The sequence below is a fragment of the Pediculus humanus genome, genomic scaffold (assembly GCF_000006295.1).
Source record: "Pediculus humanus corporis 1103172108268 genomic scaffold, whole genome shotgun sequence".
In the NCBI taxonomy this organism is placed as follows: Eukaryota; Metazoa; Arthropoda; class Insecta; order Psocodea; family Pediculidae; genus Pediculus; species Pediculus humanus.
The window spans coordinates 400,101-420,510 of NW_002987837.1; the positions used below are offsets into that span (position 1 = coordinate 400,101).

Consider the following 20,410-nt stretch of genomic DNA (forward strand, 5'->3'; position numbering starts at 1 on the left):
AGAGTACTAATAATAATGATAATGATAATGATAATAATCGTCATTGTTTTTTTTTTTTTTTTTACCGTGTTTATTATTATTATCATCATTATCATTATTTATTTAACTATTATTATTATTATTATTATTATCATTACTAATTAATTTTTTGTACTTTTATAACGGAAGCCATTTTATTTATTTATTTATTTTTTCGTATCTATTAATTTATACATTTTTATGTACAAAAAATAATAATAATATTTTTTCACTTATTAAAATAATATTAATAATAATGATGATGATGATAACGACGTAGATGACGATGATGACGTCAACGACGTTTGTTTTTTTTTTTTTTTCTTTTTTACAAAATTAATTTTTATTAATTAATTAAAAATAAATAAATAAGTTATTTACTATTATTATTATCGTTATTGTTATTATTATTATTATTATTATTATTATTAATAGTGTTTTTCATGCGTTTTCCCTTTTTCCGTTCCCCTCGGTCTCGCGAATAAATAATAATTTATTATTAATAATATTAATTTACTTATTAATTTACCTATCTATCAATCTACCTATCAATCTATCTATTTATTCATCTATCTATCTATCGCTCTACCTATGTATATATTTATGTATGTATGTATATATCTATTTATTTATGTAATAATTATTATTAATTAATAAAAAGTTTATCTACCTGCATCATTATTTGTGTGTGTGTGTGTGTTATCATCATTATTATATAAGAAATTTTTTATGTACAAGTAAAAATAATAAACGTCGCGTCGTTCATTATCATTATCATCATTTTGCATAATAATAATAATAATAATAATAATAATAATAATAATAATAATAATAATAATAATAATAATAATAATAATAATAATAAAATCATAAAACTTTATTTATTTATTTATTTATTAACTCGATTCCTTATTACACCTCCTTCTCTACGTATGTAAATAAATAAATAAATAAATAATAATAATAATAATTAACGTAATTTCCCTTCGATTATTATTATTATTATCAATCACAAACGCGACTCGTTTAATAAAATAATAATAATAATAATAATAATTTCCAGGCAGTTATTTTTTGTTGTGTTCCAACAGCATCACGAGTCGTACATAATAATAATAATAATAATAATAATAATAATAATAATAATAATGATGATGATGATGATGATGATGATGATTAGTTACATATATATATAAAAACCCCGTTTTCGTTTTAATTGATTATCTCGTTATCATATGCGTGTGCGTGTGCGTGCGTGAGTGCGCGTGTACGCACACGATAAATATATATATATACATGTATGTATGTATGTATGTTTCTGATAGTCAAATTCAATACCTGTGTTCGATTATTGTGATTTATTATTATTATTATTATTATTGTTAAATATTATTGATATTAATATTATTATTTACCTGTTTATTTATGTATTATTAATATTAGAATTGTCACAACGAATAAATGAATTTCCGTTACAAATATTAATAATAATAATAATATTCTACAAAAATTCATTTTTCATTAAATATTCGTTATTTTGTATATTTATTTATTTATTTAATTTATTGATCTGCTATTGTTTCGCTTTATTAATTGATAAATTAATAAATAAATAAATAAATTGTACGTGAAAAAATTAATAATAATAATAATAATAATAATAAAAGGTTTTTTTTATATTTTTTTTTACATTTGAAAATTTTTTATTGGCGACGACGATTTAAATAATAATAATAACATAAATATTTGTGTTTATTTATTTATTTTGTTTCTTTGTTTGTTTGTTGGTATGGTTGTCTGTTTGTTTGTTGTCGGTTACGTTAGTGCCACGCGCGTAATTAATTAAAAATAATAATAATAATAATAATAATGGATTTGATATTTATCTGCTTACACGTTCTTTTCGTGGAAGGAGAAAATGAGAGACGGGGTAGCAGGGAAGTTGAAAATTGCGTTAATTACGTCACGTAAAATTGATTACGTCACCAAATAGAAATAAAATCGGTACCGGAAGTAAAAAAAAAAAAAAAAAAAAAATTTTATTTTATTTTATTTTACTTTCATTTTTCACTCTTCTCCCTCCCCCCACTCCCATTCCATCCCACCACCCCTCCAATTTATAAAAAAAAGGAGAAAAAATGTGTATTGTTGACCTTTAACCTTTTACACTCGCGTTAACAAAAAAAAAAAAAAAAAAAAATTATTTTTCGCAAAATTTTATGAAATCACGCTAAGACATTTTTTTTCTCTCTCTTTTGATTAAATCGATTGTTTATTAGAATTTTTATAAAAATACTAAATGCGTAATAATTATGAGGTCATTTCTGATCGTTTTATCATCATCGTGACGTCATTATCGGAAACGGAAAAAACAGAAAAAAGTTGCGGGAAAAAAAAAAAAAATGTTTTTTAAATTAAATAAATTATGAGAGAGAACGAGTAACGTGGGAAAAAAAGCAAATGCGAGAGTAAAAAAATTCTTTTTTTTTTTTTTTAGTGGATTTAAATTTTTAAAGTTGGCAATACAATTTTTTTTTTTTTTTTACGTCGGGTTTAGTAACTTTTGTTTTTATTGAATAATGATAAAGCGACTACTTTTTTTTTTTAACGAACGAACGAACGAACGAATGAAAAAAAAACGTATTAAAATTTAAAATTTTTGATTTTTTTTTTCTTTCTTTTTTTTTTTTTTTTTGAATTTTTACTGAAATTCGACCCACCCCCCTTCCCCCTCCTCTTTCTCCTCCCCCCTTCCATTTTCCCAACCGTTTCAACGGTTATTTTTTTTTTTTTACTCTATGACTCCTCACATCCCCATCCTCCTTTACACACCCCCATATATATATACGTTCCGTTTTGTTTTCATCCTGTATTTTCCATCTCTTTTTTTCATCGTATACCCAGGAAGGACCCCGTGTGTGTGTGTTTTTCTCTCTCTCTCTCTCTTTCCAACATACTTTCCGAATCCCCCGCACTCACACACACACAAAAAAAAAAGCTTTTCGAATAAAAAAAAAAAAAACTGTCCAGCTTTTTTTTTTTTTTAACTCCATGAATCGTTAATTATTATAAATTTTTAAGTGGAACCTTTTTTTTATTTTTTTTCCCACACACGCGCGCGCGCACACACCCCTACCCTCCCCATTTCCCCCTTCTCCCCCTTTTCCAAACCTTTCCTTTTTTTTTTTTTTTAAAAATTTTCCCAGTCTATTGTCAATTTACAAAAAAAAAAAAAAAAAAAAAAAAAAAATGGCCGACCGTCAGTCAGACAAAAAAAAAAAAAAAAAAAAAAAAAATGTCGTCGTCATTATTATCATTATCATTATTATTATTATGTCATCCGAACATTTTTTTCTCTTAATAGGAACGAAAAAATTCATTATGATGATGATAATAATAATAATAAATAAAAGAATTATGAAATGATTAATAATAATTATAAGAACCTGAGGATGAACGTGGAACTAGACAAAAATAAATAATAAATATACACTCATATAGTAGAGAAGATAGTGGCGCAAATCGAAAAAAATTTATACATAATAATGATAATAATAATAATAATTAAAAAGGAAAAAAAAAAAAAAAGGTCACCTAAAAACCATAATTTCATTCCGTTATTTCTACTTTTAATGGCATTGATGTATCTCGTACTACGACAACACCTTCCGAAGGTTCGACGACGAGTCCTCCCCCACTCCCCCTCGGTGAACTCCTTACCAAATCTTCAATGTCGTCGTAATCGTCCGAGGGTGATTTTGATAAGTGACGAGTTGATAAATTGACTTCGTAATCATCCGCCATTCCGGGAGGGGATTTAGAATCCGACGATCGAAGGGATCCCTTCATTTCCGTTTTACAATTAACGTTTGTTGTTGATAGATTAACGGCGCAACCGTCTAGAGGATTGCACGGTGATGAACCCGGTGAAAGGTCAATGTCTCTCGAACCTTTAAAACGTTATTCGATTGATAAAAAACTCCATATGTATATATACAAAAAAAAAAAAAAAAATATTGAACCCGTAAAGGTATTCGACTGATACCTGATGACGACTCACCCGGACTGTTGATTCTCAAATCGTGAGCGGAACCTAAAGGACTGTTTAACCTCATGCCGTTCGTTGGGAGTCCCAAATTATTGCAGTGACTCAACAGATTCAAACTATTCACTAATCCGGCATCTCCGTGATGATGAGCAGCTGCTACCATGTTGCACATTTGCTGACGAAGACCGTGTGCTACGGCAGCAATGGCGGCAGTCGGATCCGGATTGTTACCGCAAGCGTTTCCTAAATATGGCGAATCCTTTTAAACGAAACAAAAACAAATTTTTTTTTTTTTTTAAATGTCAACGAAAAACGATGACGATTAAAATTCCAGAAAAACGAAACTCACCGGAAGTCTTGGAAATCCTAAATGTTGTTCTTCTTTCATATGTTGAGGATCCCTAAAAACGACGGCTCGTATGACGCCTCGAATGTGTTCGTCTGGCCAAACACCCAGAAGAATTCTTTGTGGTCTTCCTCTTCCCTTGGGTCGCAAATCTAACATGAAAGACAATTAAAAAAAATCAGTGCTGCCAACAACTACCGAATATCATTTTTATTAAAAAATTAACGCCACACCCATGTTAGAAATTTTTTTTAGAAACAAATTTTTGTTTTTCAAACGTTTAAAAATAATAATAATACATTTCCGATTTTGAAAAACAAATATGGCGACGATAAACATAAATTTTTTTACTTATTTATTTATTTTCTATTCGCCATTAAAATTTAAACAATTAAAACGTCATAAAATGTCCGTCGGTTAAATACATTTGAATTATCATTATTAGTTTGACGACGACGACGACGACAACGACAAAAAATTATCATTGTCATTATAACGTTTTTTTTAAATATGGCGGCGATGGTGACGATGACGACAACAATCAATTTGGTATTTTTATAAAACAAAAGATGGGGGAGGGGAAAGACGTGGAGGGGGAAATGAAATTTAGGTGGATGGAAATTTGATTGTTAATTTGTGACGTCATCATCATCAAAGTCGTTTTTTCGAAAAGTGCCGTCGTTGTCGTTGTCGCTGTTGTTGTTGTTTTTTTTTTTTTTTCTTCTGCTTGTTTTTTATCTCTATGACATTGTATATATAAAAAAAATAATGATGATGATGATTTTTTCTTACCGGCACCCCCGTCTGCGCTGGGTCCCAACATGTTGTGAACTCTGTTCGCGTATAAAACAAACGTCGGATAAGGAATGTCGAATTTTCTCGCCGCCTGTGACAAACTCAAGCCTTCTTTTAAAACGGAAAAAATTGCTTCCGCCATTGTTTCCGGTCGCCATGATTTCAATGGTCCTCTTTCGCGAAATCTCAAATTATGTACGAGACTTTGATTTGTGTTCCAACATTTTTGCCACATTGACTGCAATTGGTATTGGTAACTGTCTGCTGGAAAGAAAAAATTAAAATTAAAAATTAATATAAATAAATAAATAAATCACATTTTTATTTTTATTTTTTTTTGACGTTCGAGTCATAGAGTAATAAATAAAACGAAAAATTTCCCGCGCTTTTTTGTTGTCGTTTTTCAAAATTTTAAATATACATATAAATATATTCTATTTTATTTTTTTGTTGAAACAATACCTAAACAAATAATTCAAATACATTAATAAAAATAATAATAATAATAATAACAACAACAACAACAACAACAACAACAATAATAATAATAATAATAATAATAAAAGTATAAAAATTCAATCAAAAAAAAAAAAAAAAAAAAAAAAATGGCATTTTTAATCACTGCCATACAATTAAAACAAATACAAAACCGGAAATAAGTTACCTAAAAAAAAAAGTTCGTAATAAAAAGTTAAAGAATTCAATCGCGCCTAAAAAAAAAATAAAAAAAATAAAAAAAACTAAATAAATAAATAAAAAATTAATAACCGAAAATGCAATAAAAAAAAAAAAAAAAAAAAAATATTATAAACATGGCAAACGTTTCGAAAAGCTCCGAGTTTTTCGGAGGGGGGGAGGAGGCAGGGGGAAGGGGGGAGAGAGTGAAAAAAAAAGTGGGAAAAGAAATAAAATGGAAAGAGGGAATACGTGGAGAGGGGAATGGAGATATAGAGGAGGAAGGAGGAGGGGAAAGGGGAAAAAGTTTAATAATGAAAGTAGAAACGGCGCGTAGATTATTTATTTCTTTTATTTATTAACGGTTTTTTTTTTTTTAATTTCAATCACCGTGCGACTGCCACGACGACGACGACAACGACGCTAGCGGCGACGCCAAGAAACAATAATTAATAACCGTTAAAATATTTAAAATAAATAAATAAAATTTATTAAAATAATTTTTTAATTCGATGAATTAAATTTAAATATTTTTTGTTTTTGTTTTATTCGTTCGAATAATGGCGGACGCGAACGGAAAATAATAAAAAAAAAACTACATTTTCCTTTTCACTACCTCCCTCCGCCCCCCTATCTCTCTCTCACTTACTCTTTCCTATATTTCGTGACTCCCTCTCTCTCTCTCTCTCAAACAAACGTAGGAACTTTCCACCCCACCCCATCGACTTTTTTTTTTTAATTTTCCACCTTTGGTGTGTGTGTGTGTGTGTTTGTATAAACGAGTGTAGTAAATACAACGAAATAATTAAAATTCTAAAAATGAAATGAATTTATTTTTAATGCTTTTTATTATTATCATCATCATCATCATTATTATTATTACTTTCCTTTTTTTTTTTTTCATAATTAAAAAAAAATAATTTACCGAAAACAATAAACACGAAACGTGGAACCAGAACGAAACGAACAAACGAACGAACGAACGAGTGAGCGAACGGGAAAAGAATAATTTAAAATAAAAGTCTGTTAAACGTGTCTTTAGACTTCATTTCTTTTTTTAATTTTTGACAACGTTGTTTCTTCTGACACGAAATCGAAAAAGGAACAAAACAAAAAAAAAGGAAAGAAAACTCTGATGAGATGATTATGATGATGAAACCTACGATGACGACGAAAGGATGGGCTGGGAATGTAATGAAAGAAAAGGGGAGAGTGAGGGGAGGGGAGGAGGGGGAGGGAGGAGGCCTGAGAGAGAAAAAAATAAAAAAGGGGGGGGGGGAGGGAAATTTGTTTAATTCAAAAGATTTTCCCCGGGAATTTTTTTTTTTTTTTTTTTTTTTTCGAATAATATAAAATTTTTTTTGAAAAACGTCTTTAATTTAATATTAATACCACGTCTGTTTCTCTCTCTCTCTCTTTCCCCTCTCTCCCCCCGTTAAAAACTATTAAAAAAACATCAACAACAACAAAAATAATAATAATAATAATCTACGTCTCGAGTTAACAACATTAAAATTCGTCAAAATAATTATTATTTTTTAAAAAAAAATTTTTTTTTTTTTTTTTTTTTTTTTTTGTTTTCGTTCCACGACGATTGTTTTTTTGCTTCCCCTCTTTCCTCTCTGCATATATAAAACGAACGTTCGAGAATATTCTATAAAATTCTTTTCTCTCTCTCTCTCTCTCACACACACACACACACACACATTCCACATATCATTATTATCGTTATGATTATTTATCCAATCCGTATACAAATTTAAATGTACGCCATTTTGTGTTTTTGTTTTTATACAAAGAAAAAAAAAATCGATATATTAATTTTCATCGTAATAATAATAATAATTTTTTATTTTCACCTCATACCCCCCCTCCTCCTTTTCGATGCATCCCCCACCCACCCACCCACTCTAGTAATTTTTTTTTTTTAATATTCGCCATTTCGAACCCGTTTCCCATTTTTCATTTATCTTTTTCTCTTCTCCCCCTGGTGACTGCGAAACGAACTAAAAACGCGACTTTCGTAATTAAAAATTATAAAGCAAAATGAAAATGAAAAAAAAAAAAATCATTCAATTAAATCGACCGATGTCGATTTACGTCAATAAAATAATAAAATGCATTTAACTTAGCTTTGGCTCTCTCTCTCTCTCTCTCTCTCTCGGTAATAAAAATTTTATTACGTGAAAAAAAAAAAAAAAAAAAAAAAATTTTTTTTATTATTATTAATCTCCTCCTCGATATACAAAAACTACAATTTTCAATGGATATGAAAAACGAGGGAGGAAAATAATAATAATAATAATAATAATAATAAAAACGAAAACGAACGGGAAAATAAATAAAAATAATAATAATAATAATAATAATAATAATAATAATAATAATAAATATAAATAAATAAAAATTATGTTCTACGTACGTACGTACGTACGTACGAACGCATAAGAAGAATTCGTAAAAAACGTTATTGAAACCCATCCGCCATTTTGTTTTTTTTTTCCCTCAACAAAAACGTTTAAACGTTTTGTACCGTAATTAAAATATTCGTCGTTTCCCGTAAAACCCCCACGCCACCCCACCCCACCCCCCATACACGATAAATATAATAATAATAATAATAATAATAATAATAAATTAAATGAAATTAAATTAACGGATCGTAATTATAAAATAAAAAAATTTATTTTAATTATTTTCATGCGATCCATCATTTACGCGTTACACGTCGTCGTCGTTGTCGTCGTCGTCGTCGAAAAGAACAAAAAAACCGTTAAAAAATATTTCGCGGAATTCGTTGCTGTTTCCGCGTAATTTCAAAAAACGAAAGCGTGTGAGTGAGAGAGAGAGAGAGAGAGAATGGGACAAACGATAAACGATGACGACATAAAGTATTCGTCGTCGTCGTCGTCTTCCGCCGCACCCGCCGCCACGGGAAAAGAGAACGTTGGAAAGAGAGAGAGAGAGAGAGAGAGTGGCAGAGAAGGGGGAGAGAGGGAGAGAGAGAGAGAATACGAGGGAAAAAAATAAGGTGCCATTAAAATTTGGTATTCAACGAGTAAACCGAAAGCATTCAACAGGGAAATTTATTGAAAACAATTTAATTAAAAATATGTAATAATAATAATAATAATAATAATAATAATAATAATAATAATAATAATAATAATAATAATAATAATAATAATAATAATAATAAATAAATAAATGTGTGTGTGTGTGTGTGTAAAAAGTGCGACGTTTTTACCCGACTCGAAAAAAATTTACTGCGTCGCAATAATAATAATAATAATAACAACATTTATTAACGGATATATTATATTTTAATTGGGTAAAAATGAGTTTAACACAATTTTCACATTTATTAACTCGTGATGACGACATTTTTGTTTTTTGTTTTTTTTTTTTTTAATTTTTTATAATCACCAAGAGAAATTAACACAAATAATTCACACAAATGTAACCTCTTTCTCTCTCCCCCCCCCTCTCTCTCTCTCTCACTCTCACTCTCATTTCCCAAACGAAAAACATTTATTTATATATATATTTATTTAAATTATACATGAACGCGCACTCACACACACACACACTCACCCTCATCCTCCTCTTTACTCTCTTTCCACCCTAAAATGAAAAACCTTTAAATAAATAATAATAATAATAATAATAATAATGGTGTGATGAGTGAGTTTTGTGTTTTATATGAGTAAAAATCATGAAACGACAAACAAATCCCAACCAACCCTCTCATTCCACAAACCCTTTAATACAACAACATCATCATCATCATTGTGATGAGTGGTGCCAACACTACCACCACCACCACCACCACCCTCATCATTTTCAATCACATCCCTCCCCCTTTTCTCCACAAATATACAATTCATTCGACATAATTTTCATTTCCAATCATTTAAATCTGTACTAAAACCGATAATTGTTAATTTGTTCTCTTTTATTATTTATTATTCATTAAATAATCATCTATTATTATTCTTTTAAAATTGTAAATAATTACATAAATTATTTAAAATTAAAATAAAATAAATTATTAATAATAATAATAACAAATGTGAATTCTAATGATGATGAAAATTATAATAATAATAATAATAACTATTATTATTTATATTTAACATTATGAATTGTGAGTAATTAAAATTGATTGACATATTTAATATCCAATATCCTACTCCCCAATCTCCCTCACCTCCCCCCCCTTTTTTTCTTTTAGTACTTTTTTTTTCATCATTCGAGAGAATTTCATTCGAGTTAATTTATCATTGGGATTCACAATGATGATAATAATGACAATCATTATAATTAATTCACATGCAACACAAAGAGTAAAATATAATAAAAACACACAATTCTATTTTTCAGGTACTTTTTGGTACAATAAATTAAAAATAAACAATGTAATGATAATGATAACTAAATGAAATCAAACAAAATGCAAACTGACACTAACTCGAGTTAAATTGGTTAAATGATTTTTGAAATTTTATAAGTAAAAGAATTTTTTTTTTTCAAACTACATCATGATTGGAATAATCATTGTAAGTAATAATAATAATAATAATAATGATAATGATAATGATAAGTCTTATTTGTTTCGAATAAATTTTTTTCAACTCACACACATATGCACACACACTCGCATTACATTACAGAAAACTGTCATTTTTTTTTTTTTTTTGTTCCTTTTTCACAAAAATCATCTTCATCATCTTCAACAACTGCTAAACTCTCTTTCTCTCTCTCTCTCTCTCTCTCTCTCAATTTTGTTTTATTAAATATTTTATTCGAAAGAAAACAGACAAATATAAAAATAAATATATAGTTAATTGAGTGAAATTAGTTACTTATTTTATTATTATTATTCTCAACATCAACATTACTATTTAATATTATTGCCTATTTTTTTTTTTAACCAGTCATTCAATCAGGTTGTTAGAAAACAATTTGTGGGAATGAAATAAAGGCGGAAAAGGCAATTATAAGAAATAATTATTATTTAATACAACAAGAGTCAAGAAAGCAAAAGTCATTCATACAGGTTAAAAAAGTGTGACTCGTTGAATAGAGAGAGAGAGAGAGATAGAAAATATATTTTTTATTCACGCACGCATGCATGCATTCGATATATATTTATATTATTTATAAACGTAACAAAAAATTAATTTAAAATTTCACACATTTCCCATTGTTTAAAAAAAAAAAAAAAATACAATAATAATTCGATAATAACGGTTTTATAAGTCGTAAAAAGAAAAAAAATTATCGATAACCGTTGATAAAATGCGTAAGAACACGCATTTTATATAATAATAATACCAATATTAAAAATACATAATAAAATTATAAAGATTACCTTAAGTAACTAACATAGAACGCCGCCATTTTGTCGTCGTCTGTTATTCAAACGAATAATTAATTGTTTTTCACGTTACGCACGAGCCCCGAAAAAAAAAAAAAAATTAATAAAACTCTCATCATGGCGTGTCAGTCAATTAATAATAAATAAATAAAATATCTTTTTCTTTTCCCCCCCCCTCGCCCTCGGTACAAAACAACAATACATAACTTTTAAATGAATGAAATTAATAAAAAGTAACGTTGGGTAAACGTCGATTCGAACACTCGTCCGCCATGTTTGTTTACGTTTTCAAAAAAAAAAAAAACATGGCTGCCACCGTCGCCGCCGTCGTCGTTTTTTGCGACATTAATAAAATGTTTTTTTTTTATTGAAACTAAACAAAACTATTAATACAACATTTTTGTTTTGTTTTTTATTTCTCTCTCTCTTTCTCCCTTATTATTTTCTCTATCTCTCTTTCTCTTATTCTTTTATTTTAATGTTTGAATAAACTAACAAACGCATTATATGTTCCTGATATTACATTAACAATAAAATTAACTTTTTTTTTTTTTTTTTTTTTTTAGCTATTAAATATATATATAAGAAAAATAAAAGAAGAAAGGCAAACAAACAAACAAACAAACAAACAAACAAACAAAAGAATGTTTATGAACCGTAGAAAAGAGCAAATGAACTTGGGTACGCTCAATTTTTTTTTTTTATTGTTATTTTTAAATCTCAACACCTTATACGGTTTTAAATGGATGGCTTCACTCTTTTTCTCTCTCTCTCTCTCTCTCTCTCTCTCTCATTCTCTCTTTCCCTTTCTCTTTCTCTTTCTCTCTCATAATGTGCTGAAACGAAATTTAAACACGATTTTTTTTTTTTTTTCGCCATTGAATTAAAAAGTCTTAATATAAATTAATTATCAATTAAAAAAATAAAAGGGAAAAATCATACGCACGCACGCACGCACGCACGCACGCACAACGTTGAATTTCAATTATTATTATTATTATTTAAAAGAAAACGATTTATTTATAATAATAATAATAATAATAATAATAATAATAATAATAATAACGACACAATTCGAACATGAAAATTTAAATTTAAGCGTGGGAAAATAATTTTCAAGGTTTTGAAACGTTTTTACTTCCGGTTTGTACGTGTGTGCGTGTGCGTTAAACGGTATTTAAACGATTACATTTATTTCTTTATAACTTTTTTTTTTGGTTTTTTCGCACGGTTCCTGTTAAAAAAAAAAAAAAAAAAAATTACAAAACGATATTTATTATTATTATTATCAATCAATCAATCAATCAATGAATCGTTAATATTATTGGTAAATGATTATAAGGAGGGAAAAATACGCGAAAAAAATATTTAAAAAAAAACGTTGTCCGAATCGGAAAAAGGTACGAGTCGGTAAATGAAAAAATTTTTACGCCGCCATTTTGAAATTTTTTTAATAATAATAATAATAATAAAACACTTAAAAAATGCACTTTAAAATTAATTAATTAAACACTCGATGATGAATTAATAATACCTTCGTAACGACAAATAATTAAAAAAACACAAAATAAATCACAAATAATAATAATAATAATAACGATTGCACTAAATAAAAAAAATAATAATAATAATAATAATAACGGAAACGGAAACGGCACGAACGCGAACGGGACGCGAATTCGAAAAATACAAAAAAAACGAAAATTTAATAAATTCCGATTTACGATGATATCCTTCCCATCCCCTCACCACCCTCTATAAAATAATAATTCAAAATTTTATTAATTATTACCCATTCCCATCCCTCCCTCCCTTCCCACGTGTTATTTATTGTTAAACCATAATACTAATAATAACAACAACAATAATATATATAATAACAATAATATATATATAAATAAATAAATAAAAAACATTTCATTAAATATTTTATTTTATCATCATCATCATCATCATCATAATTATCAAAAACATAACTGAAAAAAAAATATTAATAATAATAATAATAATAAATCAATAAGTAAAAATCAATAAATAAAAAATCAATAATTTTTGTTTTTTCCTTTTGAGGTGGTAATAATAATAATAAAAAAATACTTTTATTTGTCATATTAAAAAAAATTTCATTTATTTATTTATCAATAATAATAATAATAATTATCATAATCATAATCATCATCATCATCATCATCATCGTGATAAAATAATATATATAATTTATTATTGAACACACAAACTGATTAAAAAAAAATAATAATAATAATAATTACATTACACATATATATAAAAATAAAAAAATAAGAAAATTATGTATACATAATAATAATAATAATAATAATAAAAAATATGTTAATTAAGTAATTGATTTTTTTTATTTGATTGATTCGATTTGATTTCATTTCATTTTAATAATTCGGGTAAGTTTGAAAAAAATTCACACACATCATATCATAAAGTAAATAAATAAATAAGTAAAATTAATTAATATGATTTTAATAATAATAATAATAATTTTTTCGTTTATTTCATTTATAATGATCGTCGCGTACTCGGGATGAGAGAAGAAATTTTTTTCCTGATCGTATTTTCATTCGTCGAAAGAATCTTCTGGAAATTTCCAACAATCAGGTAGGATAAAATAAAAGTCACGAAACTTAAGAGAGAAAGAGAGAGAGAGAGAAAGAGAGAGGAAAAGTAAGAAAGGTGGTAAAATTGTAAAACAGAGAGAGACAGAGTGAGAAAGGAAAGAAACACAGAAAGAAAGAAAGAAAGAACAAAAGAGAAGGAAAAAGATAAAGGAAGAGAAACAGAGAGAGAGAGAGAGAGAGAGAGTGAGAGATATAAAGGCAGAGAAACAGAGAGAGAAAGAGATAAATAAATGAGAAACACAAAGAGAGAGAGAAAGAAAAAAAAAACTAACGGAAAACGAAAAACTAAACGTAAAAATTTTAAGAAAAATTAAAACCGGAAACCGGAATTTAATTATTACTATTATTATTATTATTATTATTATTATTAAATCATCGTCATCGTCATCGCAATCATTATTTTCCCCTTTTAAAATAAAATTATCGAACGAAAAAACTACTTAAATGAAACAAATTTTCGATAAATAAATAATATTTCGTAAGTAAAAACAATCAAACAACCAACAACGCAAACAAACAAACAAACAAACAAACAAATAAATTGCTTAATAATTAAATTCTATTTTTAAATATAAACTTTTAAAAAAAAAAAAATTTTTTTATTTATTTTGTTTTATTTTTTTCTATTAATCGGCCAGTCAGCCATTAAATATGGCGAAAATTAAAAAAAAAAAAATTTTTTTTTTGCTCCAATTACCATCATTATTATTATTATTATCATTATTATTAATTTATCGAACAGGAAGTAAAGAAAGGAAAAAAATTTTGTTTTTTTTTTTGTTTTTTACTCACTAATCGATAATAAACGATCGATGGATCGAAATATGTTTGCGTTAATTCATTTCCTTTATTATTATTATTATTATTATTATTATTATTTAAACGTTTTGGTTTTTGTTTCGATTAATAAATAAGGAAAAAGAAAAAAAGAAAAAAAAAAAAGAAAGAAATAAAAGAATAAAAGAATAAAACAAAAAGAAAAAAAACGTTTGATAAATAATTGTTTTAATAGTGGTAAAAAATCACGTGACGTTTTTGGCGGCGACTCCGCCATTTTGAAAAAACTTTCCGATGCGACATCTTTATTTCATTTTTCGAACTAGTAAATTTTTTAAACTCATTTAATTATAATCGTTCATAGAAATTTGAAATCAAAATGGCCGCTCTCGTATGTTTTACACAACAACGTCGTTTTAATCAAAAATAATAATAATAATTTAAACTTCCTTTTTTTGTTTTTTTTAATTAAATTTGTTTAAAAAAAGAAAAGAGAAAAAAAGAGAAAAAATGAGAAAAAAAAGAGAAAAGAAAATAGAGAAAAGAAAAAAGAGGAAAAAAAAAAAAATTTAGTTTACGTCCTTATTTTTATTAACAACGCAAACAACAATTTACGAAATAACAATAATAATAATAATAATAATAATACCACCAACAACAACACCAATAACAGTAATAATAATAATAATAATAATAATAATAATGATAATAACACAATGGCTTACACGAAAGAGAAAAAAAAAAAAAAAAATCATAATTTGAATAAACAAATACATGGTCATAGAGTAAGTAAAAAACCTTGAAACGAACACAACAACACAACACGAGGTGATTGTATTGAAATTTAATAACAGTAATAATAACATAATTAAATAAAAAAAAAAAACTTTTTTTTTTTTTTTTTTTTTTTGAACAAACAAACCAAATAAAAAACAAAACAAACAGTTTATTTTTTTTTTTTTTTTTCGTTTCGATTAAAATCTCGCGATTAAAACTTTTCTAATTCGATATATCGAAATGCTAAAAAAAAAAAAAAAAACAAAATTTTTCTTTCTCTAATTAAAATTAAAATTAAATTAAATCAAAATTCGTCATCGTCTCACGCACTCACGCATAAAAAATTAAATAATAATAATAGTAATTATTATTATTATTATTATTATTATTATTATTAAATAAAAGAAAATTCGTCATCATCTCGTACGTACCTGAAAAGGTTTTTTTTTTTTTTTTTTCTACTATTCACCTTCTCACTCTCTCTCTCTCTCTCTCTCTCTCACACTATTTTTTCGTTCCAGGCTATTTTTAAAAAATCATTTTCGACGAAAGACAGAGAAAATTATTATTATTATTATTATATATACGAACACGATGATGATAATAATAATAATTAAAAAATGATTAAGACAAAAAAAAAAATTTTTTTATAACTTTTTTTACCCTCCCAAATTTTTTTTTTTTGTATGGTTGGTTGGCAATTGCTCGCACACACTCGCACAGGCATGCTAGCAAGACAGGTACGAAAAAGGCACGAAGAGGTATACATGACGACGACGACGACGACGACGAGAACGACAAAGGCAAAAAAAAATTAACATTTAATAAAAAAAAAAAGTAAATAAAAATTAATGTAAACTGTTAAATAAATGGAAAGTCATGCTTCTCTCACTCAGACACTAAAAAAAAAAAAACAATTCACTTAAATTATATTAACAGTTTCTTGTATTTTTTTTTTTTTTTTTTTTTTTTTTGGTTTCGTCGGCTATTTCAATTTAATCATCATTTCCTTTTCTTCTTCTCCATCTTCTTCTTCTTTTTCTTCTGCTTACCTTTTCACCTTTTTTATAGATAACGTTATCGTGAGTGAGATGATGATTGTAAGGGAGGGAAGAAAGATGGGAAGGTATTACGAAGAAGTAAACGCGGAAAATCATCATTACCATCATCATCATCATCATCATCAACATCATTATTATTATTATTATTACTTTTTTTCATTTCATGCTGCCACGTTACAAAAAAAAAAAAAAAAAAAAAAGAAGGAGGAAAATCGTAACGCGAACGAATTAAAAAGTCATTATTCGGTGGGGGTATGTGAATTTTTTAAAACGCGGAGTATGTGGGGTAAGGGGAGGGGAAACGAAATGGGGGGCGGGGCGGCTTCATCATTCGTCGGGTCTCGTTTCGAAATATAACGACACGATGCTGTGTTTTTTACAAAAAGCCCACCACCACCTGAATCCGGATATCCGAGTGAATTTAAAATTGGGATCCCTTTTACGACGTATGCATTCAACAAAATTCAATATGGAGGAAAGGGGTTTCTGAGTTCTCCTGTTATACGGAGACACGGATATCTGACAACAGAAATCCAAAACCGCGTTTTCTTCCGTCGGCGTGAGACCCGCAGCATCCAAAACAAGCATTCTTTTCGTTTTCCCTAATATATTGTCATAAAGAGTTCCTTTGGGTATCCCGTACCGAGACGATGCTTGCGTGAATCGCATTCTTTGCGTCACGACAGCTTGAATCGCTTCTTTGAGTTGACCTTGTGTCCAATTAGGAGTTCGAAGACGCATAAAACACCCTGGCACATCTATAAAATACAACAATCTAACTAAAAACGAACAAAAAAAAAAAAAAAAAAAAAACAAACAAACAAACAAGAAAAAAAAAAACAAAATGTGAATGAATGAAAAAAAAAAAAAAAATTAAAAATAAAATAAAATAAAACTTCATTCTTGGATTTCACTCCTCCCCACCCCTCCCCACTTCAACCCTCTCACCGAACCTCTCCCTACGACTTCATTCTTCTACTACCACGTCGTAATTCCTTAATTTCTCGTCTCTTTTACTCATCAAAGAGAAAAAGAAAAAAAAAATTCTCTCACATCTCTCCAAACGGAAAAACCTCCCCGAATAAAACATCCTCCCCTCAAAAAATAATAACGTAGCCGACGAATATAAATATATATTATATATCAAAAAGGCAAACTCATTTTTTAATATTTTTTAAGGTTAATGTTAGAAAGAAAAACACACTTTTCAAAGACAACCACAACAACAACAACAACAACAACAACGACGACGACGGCGACGGCGACGACATCATCATCAGCAGTAGCAGCAGCAGCATCATCAAAAACGATTTCAACAACAACAAAAAACAAAACAAATATTAAATCGGTTAATTGGTTAATGTGTAATGAAACAACAACAACAACAACAACAACGGCAAAACAACCAAAAAAAAAAAAACAAGTAAGTGAGTTGTTATCATTAAAAAGCAAACAAACCAAAAAAAAAAAAAAAAACAGGCTAGATAATAATGATAATCATAAGAAATGCAAAAAGAAAAAGAAAAAATGCAACAACAACGTTCAAAAAAAGAAAAAAACACGCAAACGTAACAAAATTAAAAAAAGGGGGACTTGGGAGAACGTCGGGAAAAGAGGGCGGTGGAAAAGAGGAAGTATGAGGGGAAGAACGTGGGAAGGAAAGAGAAAAATCGGGAATTGTTATCGCCGAATTTATGGTACGAGAAAGATGGGGAAAATTCTTGCAAGAGGATACACGCACGCACACGCACACGGACACGCACACTCACACGCACACGCACACGCACTCACTCACGCACGCATAAGAAAAAGGCAACCGCGAAAATTTTCGAATGGGATAAAAAAAAATAAGAAAACGGCTAAGAAACGAAAGAATATTTTTGCTTTCGTCTGCTGGCGCTCCTCCCGTGGGAAGCCCTACTGCTGACCATTCCCAAAGCTTTCGTCCTTCTCCAAAGGGTCATAACGGGTATGGCACACCGCTCGGCGGCGGGTTTGATGGGTGTCCCGCCGCGGACGAGTTCGATGGCCGTCACTAAATCATCTTGCGTCCATTTAGAATTCAGACTTTTAGATTCCTGAAGTGCTTTCATCCACGTTTTTTCTCCGACGATATTAACTATATCGGGATTGTATCCTAAACATCTTTCTGAAAATTTAACAACAAAAGCATTCCTGTCACCAAAAAAAAAAAAAAAAAAAAAAAAAAAAGGTAATGATAATGATAATAATTAAAGTGTCATTTCCAAGTGACACCCTTTTCGTAACGCGCCCCGACCTCACGATTTCTTATACAGAGAGAGAGAGGAAAACAAAAAAAAAAAAACAAAATAAAAGTAATAATAATAATAATAATAATAATTTCGTTTGTTGTTTGTACGCTAAACAATTAGAGGAGGGAGAAAAAATAAATAAATTTTCCGTCTCCACCTGAAAATTATAATTATATTTATTATTATTTTTACCTGTAAAATAAAAAATTTTATTATATATAAGGGAAGGAAAACGACCGAAAAGGGAAAGCAAAACAAAAAAAAAAAAAAAATACGTGGAGGGTAGGTAGGTAAATACTTACCGGCTAATGTTGATGTGGAAGCACCGAGCCAACCGTGTGAGCTTTCTAATAGTTTGGCCTGAAACAAACAAACAAACGAAAAAAAAATTAATGCGATGATAACAAAGACAATAACAACAACAACAAACAGAAACAATAATTAAACGTGTGAACGTACAAGTTGCCGCAACTATTTGGCAACAGCGTAAAACGGAAAATTCAATTTAATAAAAAAAAAAAAAACACACAAAGAGAGAGAAAGGAAGATTAAGGAAGAAGTGGAAGAAGAATGAGAGAGAAAGATAGTGAGAGAGAGAGAGAGAGTAAAGAAGGTAATCGTGAAAATGGAAAACACATCATGAAGATGGGTCGGAAAAAAAAGGCCAAAGCACAAGGCTAAGAGTCACAATGGATACAATTCAAGAGAAAGCCTTTCTCTCTCTCTCTCTCTCTCTCTTTTTACTTTCTCTTACCCTTGACTCTCAACACGTATTTTTTTTTTTTTTTTGTTTCCTCTCCCCGAATGAATCGACTTTCAATTATGAATAAAACATTAAAAGCGAACGTACGAACGTACGAACGAACGTAGGACTCTCTCTATCTCTCTCTCTCTCTCTCTCTCGAAATGCCGGCTCAATCAAAGAGCTTTACAAACACTGGAGAATGTGTTCATATGCGAAAAATCAAATTTTTTTAAAATTTTAAATAAATTAATTTTTCGCTAAGGTAAACAAAGGGCTCGACGTTTTTTTATAAAAAAAACTCCGCGATAAATGATTAATGACCCAATTCCAGCAAAATATATAATATCTTACGTACGAGAGAGAAAGAGGGAGATATATACGAGGGGAGAGAGAGAGAGAGAGATATGTGGAACGAAGGCTGGAAAAAAAAAATGAAAAAAGCGGTGGTGGGGGGAAAAAAAAGAATTAAAATTTCAGGTGCGGAAAATTTTTTTTTTTTTTTTACGTTTCACGTGGATTCAACAAGGCATGCATGAAAGAGGATGAGTGAGATTCCCTTTTATTTACATACGTCATCACCCCTTCCCCCCTTTCCTCTACTAGATGACTCCACCGCCCTCTCGAAATTATCTCAAAGAGTAATAAGACGACGCCGACGATAAAATTTTGGCGGGAAAATTTAAATTCCTTACGGAGAAAACGAACAAACGGTTAGAATATTATGACAGTAGTATAGGAAGTAGGTAAAAAAAAAATTTAAAGTTTTCATATTTCGACGCCATTTTGTTTTTTTTTTTTTTTAATTCTTTTTTCGTGTTGATTTTTTATTAAATACTCGAAAGTAAAAATAAATATTTATTAAAAAAA

At 28.5% G+C, this 20,410-nt stretch overlaps 2 protein-coding genes across 2 annotated transcripts; both read right to left on the bottom strand.

The window, feature by feature from the left end:
* Positions 1–3,627: 3,627 nt before the first annotated feature.
* On the bottom strand, positions 3,628–5,442 carry Phum_PHUM501420 (bric-A-brac, putative; the record flags this gene model as incomplete). Its single annotated transcript, XM_002430798.1, has 4 exons — positions 3,628–3,968; positions 4,079–4,325; positions 4,416–4,564; positions 5,205–5,442. 4 exons carry the CDS (start codon positions 5,440–5,442, stop codon positions 3,628–3,630), a joined length of 975 nt encoding a protein of 324 aa, XP_002430843.1.
* Positions 5,443–16,852: 11,410 nt separating this feature from the next.
* Positions 16,853–19,752, bottom strand: Phum_PHUM501430 (uncharacterized protein; the record flags this gene model as incomplete). Its single annotated transcript, XM_002430799.1, has 4 exons — positions 16,853–17,283; positions 18,447–18,674; positions 19,101–19,158; positions 19,735–19,752. 4 exons carry the CDS (start codon positions 19,750–19,752, stop codon positions 16,853–16,855), a joined length of 735 nt encoding a protein of 244 aa, XP_002430844.1.
* Between the last annotated feature and the right edge of the window lie 658 nt (positions 19,753–20,410).